Raw genomic sequence first — 7908 nt, 5'->3', positions numbered from 1 at the left:
TTTAGTTTAATGTTTGGGGTTAAAATCATTACGGTTCTCATATTTTTAATTTTAAAAATTTATCTCTTAAAGTTTTCAATTTTCATAAATCATGCCTAATTGCTAAAATTTTATCTAATTTAGACTTTAAATACTAACATGAATTTTAACAAAACGGTATCAAAAGGCGATTTTTGTTGTTATATGATTATTTTAGCATTTAAAGTGAGTTGTAAAGTCAAAATCAACGTTAAAATTAGACGGAATTTAACCAATTTGCCTTAATTTATGAAAATTGGAAACTTTAGGGGTAAATTTTTAAAATTGAGAGAACGGGGACTGAAATAATGTTAACTCCGAATCTCATGAGAGGTAAAATGAATTTAATCCTTAATAATATGTTCGCACTTAGACTTTGAAATGAATAACACACTAAGTTTGAGTTTGTTCATACTCAAGAAAAAATACTCATATAAACTGTAATCATAACCACAAACGTACAGTCTCATTACAATTCAAATCTTGTTGCCTTGTGAGTATGAAATTCAGACTTATACAAGCACAGGCTAAACTATAGTTGGTAATTATCCTAATATGCCAAATCCATAAATGAGGAAAACGGGCAAAAGTGTATAACGCATATTCCATCCTAAAAATAAGTTTATAACGCTTATGCAAAGGTAGGGCGATATGCGTGAAGGTACTTCCCAGCGCTGCTTGAAGACGTGACACCTTGATATTCTATCAAGCTTTTGAACACCGGTTTCGTCAATGAGTACAAACTTTGATTCTCTTTCTTGTACCACACACACAGTTACCTCTTTTTCATTGTAAATTTATGGTCCTATATATTTTATGCAAAACTGGTCCATGCTCTTCAATCTAGCTGTATATACCTAACGGGAGTAAGAATAATGAGATAAGACTTTACAGGTTTTCATTTATAAAACAAATAACATTGGCTTTAATAATGTCCTTTCCAAACCGAAATTTTGGTTATAGACCTTTATCAACAACAACAATAACCCATTATGAGCTGAATTTGTAACTTTTCGCTTATATTATACGTGATAAGTGCGGTGAATGTAAACTACATATATATGATTTATTATTTAAATGATACTTTATGTATTTTGCTATTTCTTAAAAATTTTAATATGATAAAACACATACATATTAAGATTATTAACGGACATTATTATTGACCAACCTGTCATTATTTCAAAACAATAGTAGTATAGTAGATAATGTATTATATTAGCTGGGTGGATGAGGGCATGATTCCATGTTTGATTGTGATTAAAAGTTTTGATGATCTGTTGATTATATTTTCAAGAAAATCAACTGGATACTTGGAGTGAAAATCACATAATTCACATTAAGGCCCTAAATTAGAAAACTCCATGCTAGTTTTCAACAACAAGGTTACTAAAAATAATAAAATAATAATAACATAGCTATCCATCACCAATTATTTGTCTGCACAGCCTATCACTTGCTAACATTACTTTTGTGTCTGTGCGTGGTCATTATTATTGAGTGTGTAATCACAATCACATGTATTATTTATCGAGTGTATATGATATGATAATTATTATGAATCAATAAATGAAAAAAAAAAAATTATTTGTCGGTTCATGTGGTAGTGTAAGTTAAAGATATGTTGTTTTACATACCCTAACGAGTATTAATTTGTGTCGCTACTTCAACTCATCCGTCTATTACGATGTTTGCGACCGCGGCCAAACCCTAGCTCACTGGCTAGTTTTCTTGCCATACTCAAATAAGATTACCTAAAAGAAGAGCAACTTATCACCATAGAATAATATGGTTGGTCACGTGATTTGGTACATGTCGAGAAGAAGTGAACACTAATTTGGCAGCTATTCTGTACTTAATCCTGAAGATAAGGCAGAGAAGCTTCAACAAATTCACCCAAAAAAAGGGATCGAGTCCTAAACTTATTGTTCGTGGCGTAGACAAGAGGTAGGATCTTCTTCTACATTTGTTGCATGAAAAACGCAGGAGGACAATCTTATTAGGCTGAGTTGAGTTTGAGGTTTGAGGTTTGTTCTCAAATCCAAAACATTTCGTACACGACACTCACCTCGAGTTATCCGGAATGGAAATATTCCTAACCATGTTAACAAACTATTAATCCATCAAAATTCTCATGCAGTTTAACTAAACAAGCTTCTTTTATTTGTTGTGTCTTTTGAAAAGTTAGTATGAAGTTCTGGATCCAGGTTATACCAGTTTTAAACTCTACCATACTGTCTTTGTTGAGCTAGGAGTGTGCAGGAATGGTTAATTAATCATGGACTGACAAGAATTTTATTAAGAAAATAAAAATTTTAGGAGAAAGAAAACTCTACTAGGTGTATACGAAACAAATTTAAAACAAATTATAAAAAAAAAAAAAATCAAATGTATAAGTTCGTAAATAAGAAACATACAATCACGGTACAGTGAATTTTCATGTTTGTTTGGTTGAATTTTATTTTGCTCGATTATTTTTGTACTAAAGTTTATTTTATATCTTTTGGTAAAATCGATCTCATAATTAATCTCGTTATTGCCTTATGTAGTTAAACTCAAACGGCACGTATCAACGGTTATGTAAGAGATATAAGATCTAACACTGAGTAATTCGTGTAAGTTATGTGAGAGATAGAAAATATAACACTGAACGATTAGTGTCGGTTATGTAAGGGATAGAAGATCTAAACACTGTCGATATCTTTACATCTTACACTGGTTTAATAGTACTTTTAGCTAAAACATTCTGCTAAATATGTTAATAGAGAACGAGGTATAATAAGATGAACCCAAATCTATTAACAGTTACAAAATCCGAACAGACGCCACGTGAGATCGAGCACCACCATCTGATGCATGTGCTGCTCGGCACCTCCTGCCACGAAATCAATCAAACGTATGCATGCAAAACATAACGCCTCATAAATAATCGATCACGCATCCTACATTAATTATACTTGTTTATTTCATCACGCAAAATGAACTAATATCCTTTTATCAAGAAAATCACAATAAAAAGAAAAAAAATATTTATCATGTAGGGTTACGTCTTGACATAAACAAATCCTAATCCATTCAATTAGGCCACTTTTCCACATCAAGCAAGATTTTCACATTTAGTCACCCCTCTCCCCATAATTACAAAACACAAACAAGGAAAACAAAGCTAAATAGCGCACGACACAAGGAAGAAATCTAAAAACCGCCGGAACCGGGTCGTCGGCGGGTCGGGGCGTTTTTACAGAACCCGAACTGAAAGGTAAAAAAGAAGAACCAAGATTCCCGAGGAAGAAGAAAGAAAGAAAGAAAGAAAGGAGAAAGAGCGTGACTGACTGACTGGTTTTGTCCCTTCTCTCTCTTCCCAACTCCGCCGAATAAAAAGGCACAGCCACCTCTATTTTCTCTCTCTTCTTCTTCTCCTTCTTCTTTTTTCAGTTTCCATTTTTCAGTTTTGTGATTCTATCCACTCACACCAAAACAACCCCGCGCCCATTTCTCTCTCTTCTTTGTCTTCTTCTTTCTTCTTTCTTCTTCCTCCTCAATTTTTCATCTCTACTCTTTTTTATTTCAAAACCACCCAACTGACACCCTCTCTCTCTCTCTCTCTCTGTCTTTGTCTTGGAATAAACAAATCAGCTCCCTCTGTAATTATTCTCTCTCTGCTACTCGCCCACCGGCGGCAGCGAGCCATAGGCATATAGGTTTGCTCCGATATCGGCATGTGCGCCGTCTCCGAGCTCCGATTTGCTCAATTCTGACCGGTTTTTGTGTGTATGCTTCTGTGGGAGCTGAATTTTGTGGTGGAGAGTGAGTGAGAGAGCTGCAATGCTGCCGGAGATGAGATCCATTGTTGTATTGTAGCGTTTGATTTGTTCTTTTCGATTTTTCGGTTCGGTTTTCGCTGAGCTGAATTTCGGTCATGGAGATCAATTGTGGACTAGGTCAGTATATGTTATTCGTTATTTTAACTCTTTTGTTTTGGTTTTTGAAATTTTTGGCTGGAATTTGGGGTTTGAGGTGTGAATTTTGAAGGCTTTGAGTTTTCAACGGTTGAATTTCTCGATTTCTCACTGAATTTGGTTCGGTTTAGGTTGCTCAGGAACTAAGGAAAGCTTGAAAAAGATTTTGAGTTTTGATTTTGCTTTCCTACCTTTTTAATTTTTGTTTAATTTTTGGGGTTAAGTGTGGTTTGGTTTTTGGTAGGTAAGCAAACATTTTCAAAGCTTCTTACTTAAACATTTTGTTTTATAATTATCCCATTTTTTTCTTCCAATTCTCAGGCTCTTATGTAAGAGTTGGTAGAATTGCCTGATGAGTTGAATTACTTTGATTTGGGATTTTTGGTTTGGGAATTTTTGAAATGCAGTTCCTTTCTCTATCTGTTTTGATTTTTAAAGATGATTTTGTTGTGTTATATATGAGGTGTTTCATCTCCATTTACTAATTTGGTATTGTTCTTTTCAAATTTTCAGGCAAGGACGCATGTAGTAGTGTAGATGAAATCAGCCAGTGAGAATTCGGAGCTTGACTTCTCTCTGGCTATTTCTGTATGTTTTTTCTTTTTTCCGGCGATATTTTCTGGTTTCTTAGTGCTGCACGATGCCATTTGAAGTAATGGATCAAAGGGGTGTATCTGTCTCTTCCCACCACTATGAAGAAATTCCTTTTCCTTCTGAGGTATTATACCGATTGAATGTTGTCATAATTGTTGTGAAGTTTCAGTATATGGCACTCATGTGTAAATTAAGGATCATACCTTGTTTATCTATTATAGATTTTCTCACTTTTTAGTGCATCATTGCTTCTTTCAATAATTCTTTCTAATTAGCTCTTTGTCAATTTTGTTTGACCAGAGACAAGTTGGACACCAGAAGCTGAAAACCATGCCTGATCACCAAGGTGAGCTTTTAGTTCATAAATTGTCTGATAAGTCTCGGCTGATTTTTCTTGCCTGTCAAACTGTTCTGCTTTTAATGTTTCCTGGTTTTAGTTGTTGAACTTATACCACATTACCTGTTCAAAGAATCTCCAAACCTGACATCCGCCCCTTAGTTATTAACATCACATTACCAATTAAAAAAGTTCCCAGCCAAACATGTCCTTCATGTATTAGCAATCCACAATGTGTTCACTTGTCCCTCTCACTCGAACTTCGGTTTGAGTTGCTTTGCTTTAGCACACAGGGTGATCAAAACACTTATCCACAATGCGTTCCCACAGATTTGTTTGGTCATTTAACCACCGAGTATTCATTTGGTCGGACATATGATAATTAGATGTTTCCAGTCCGAACTTCAGAACAAAAGCTCTGGTTGTTACATGAATGGTTTCTAGCTCAAACTAGGAAGTATAATCATCTCACTTCACAAAAAAAAAATGTGCCTATGGATTTGTGAATCGTAGCGTGAGGTTTTTTTTGTGTGGCACGATGTCTTCCTGAAGTTTTGAACTATCCTTTTTATGGAAATTGTAATGTATACTTGTCTATGTGAGATATTTGACTACCCTCTTTGTTTGTTAATTTCCGTATTTCAGTGGGAATGGATAGAACGGTGCCCACAGCTGGAAGCATGTTTGATCCTTCGTTACCCTCAAAAAGGTTTTTACCAATTGGTGCACAATCAGTGGATTACTTTGATATACCACAATCCACTCTGGCTGGGGAGCGCACAGAAAGGCTAAGCGTTAGTGGAGGAGTTGCCAATGCCTCTAAGGCCTCATGGAAACCTATGAACCATCATCCAAAGTTGTGGCCAGACGTGCCCACAAGGCCAACATCCCATAGCCTGGTTGGAAGCAAAACTGTTATTAATGGTGCTCAGCATGAAAGCAGTCTGTTCTCGAGTTCATTGTCTGACATATTTACTAGAAAGTGTAAGCTTCCGTTTTCCTTTTTATGTCTAATAAGTTTGTCTTGATATGTTGCATATGGGTAGTGTTAAAATATATCTAGTCTGACATGCTTGTGTGGACCAAATTATCTATACTTCCTTGGCAATTACATCGATGGGCTGCTGTATCATCTTTAACGAGATAGCAAAAGAAACTGCAAACCTTTTGGCCTTTTTGGCAAGCAGGTTTCTCCAATTCCATGTCTAATAAGTTTTTATCTTCAATTGATATCGTATATAAAGTCGTTGCATGTCAGTTAACTAGGTTCAAAATGTTTCTAAACTTCTTGTTGTCTTTATATTCTCCAATCATCTATATTTACATTTGAGGGATTAAGTGTTAATTGAGTCAAATGATACTGACTCCATGTTCCTTTATACTACCTCCAACTGTAAGCAATTTCCACAAATATGCTTACTCATCGTCTTAACATATTTTTTGTCCTACTTTGCAGTGAGACTTCTAAAGAGTGATTTTGTATCCCATCAATCTACAAATACTGTTGCTTCCCAACATGAGGAAGAGCCCTTTGAATCACTTGAAGAAATGGAAGCAAAAACCATTGGAAATCTCCTTCCTGATGAAAATGATTTGTTTTCTGGCCTGATAGATGGTCGGGGTAATAATGTACATGCTAATCATGGGGATGAATTTGAAGATTTTGATCTTTTTAGCAGCGGCGGTGGCATGGAATTAGAAGGAGATGATCAAGGGGGTTGTAATGGTCCACTTGTGGGTGAACACCCCTATGGCGAGCACCCTTCTAGAACACTTTTTGTTCGAAATATTAATAGCAATGTTGAAGATTTGGAATTGAAGGATCTTTTTGAGGTGCACCCTCTCTCCTATATGAGTTATTTACTTATTTGTTTTATAACTTATTTGTGGTATTTATTTTTCAATCCCTATATATATATATATATCTCTCTCTCTCTCTATATATACATATACATATATCGTGTTTAAACAAGTAAAAGCGAGCAAGTCAAAGCAGTTAACCTCATTATTAAATGTGTATTGACAATTGATTTTTTATTTTTTTTTCCCTTGTAGCAATATGGAGATATCCGAACGCTTTACACAGCCTGCAAGCATCGTGGGTTTGTTATGATTTCTTATTATGATATAAGGGCTGCCCAGAAAGCAATAAGAGCACTGCAGAGTAAGCCACTGAGGCGTAGGAAGCTTGACATACATTATTCAATTCCCAAGGTACGGTGCTCACTTCACTTGTTAATTACTTTTGATGTATGTGCTAATTTTACGACTAATTTCTTTTCCCTGGCTTGATTATGCATTCTCATGATGATCGGTTGTTTCATCATGTCTACTTATCTATATCCAGGACAACCTTTCTGATAAAGATGTTAACCAAGGAACTCTTGAGGTATACAATGTTGATTCTTCCATTTCCAATGATGAGCTTACTAAAATTTTCGGATCTTATGGGGAAATCAAAGAGGTAAGTGGATCAAGTTATTCTCTGTTATTTGCTTTGCTTTGCTTTTAATAGGCATGAAGTTTCTTGTTCTTTATTTTTAGCTTGATATCAAGTGGTTGTTGTTTTGTGTTTCAGATCCGTGAGGCTCCAAACAAGCATCATAACAAATTGATAGAATTTTATGATGTTAGAGCGGCAGAAGCTGCTCTTCATGCATTGACTACAAGTGAGATTGGTGGGAAGCAGATCAAGCTTGAAGCCAGCCATCCAGGGGGCGCCAGAAGGGGGTATTGTTAACAAGCTCTTCTTATTGGTTATCTGTATGTTTTATTTAGTTTGTGGGGTTCTTAAGTTATCTCCTTTGAGGGTTTTTGTTCTTCACACGGCCAATTTTTTTTATATATATATATATATATACACGATCGTTATCAGGTGTGGACGTCCGCACGGTTCTTAAAGTGTGGACGTCCCTCCTTTCGCCACCGCACGGCACCGGTGAGGGCGCGCCTCCACCCCAGCAGACTCCAGCAGTCTCTCCGACCACTTTCCATCCCCGG

The 7908-nt window shown here is 35.8% G+C and overlaps 1 protein-coding gene across 1 annotated transcript in view; it reads left to right on the top strand.

Moving 5' to 3' along the window:
• The first annotated feature begins 3184 nt into the window (after positions 1-3184).
• LOC101309824 (protein MEI2-like 4-like) overlaps positions 3185-7908 on the top strand; it is a 9222-nt gene continuing 4498 nt past the window's right edge. Inside the window, exons 1-8 of the mRNA XM_004297439.1 lie at positions 3185-3959; positions 4491-4695; positions 4872-4917; positions 5554-5892; positions 6365-6741; positions 6964-7122; positions 7256-7372; positions 7487-7638. Coding sequence (XP_004297487.1) covers positions 4618-4695; positions 4872-4917; positions 5554-5892; positions 6365-6741; positions 6964-7122; positions 7256-7372; positions 7487-7638 — 1268 coding nt within the window. The 5' untranslated portion in view covers positions 3185-3959; positions 4491-4617. The remainder of the gene's footprint in view (positions 3960-4490; positions 4696-4871; positions 4918-5553; positions 5893-6364; positions 6742-6963; positions 7123-7255; positions 7373-7486; positions 7639-7908) is intronic.

This window comes from Fragaria vesca, linkage group LG4 (genome assembly GCF_000184155.1).
Source record: "Fragaria vesca subsp. vesca linkage group LG4, FraVesHawaii_1.0, whole genome shotgun sequence".
In the NCBI taxonomy this organism is placed as follows: Eukaryota; Viridiplantae; Streptophyta; class Magnoliopsida; order Rosales; family Rosaceae; genus Fragaria; species Fragaria vesca.
This window is presented reverse-complemented; position numbering and strand designations above follow the sequence as displayed.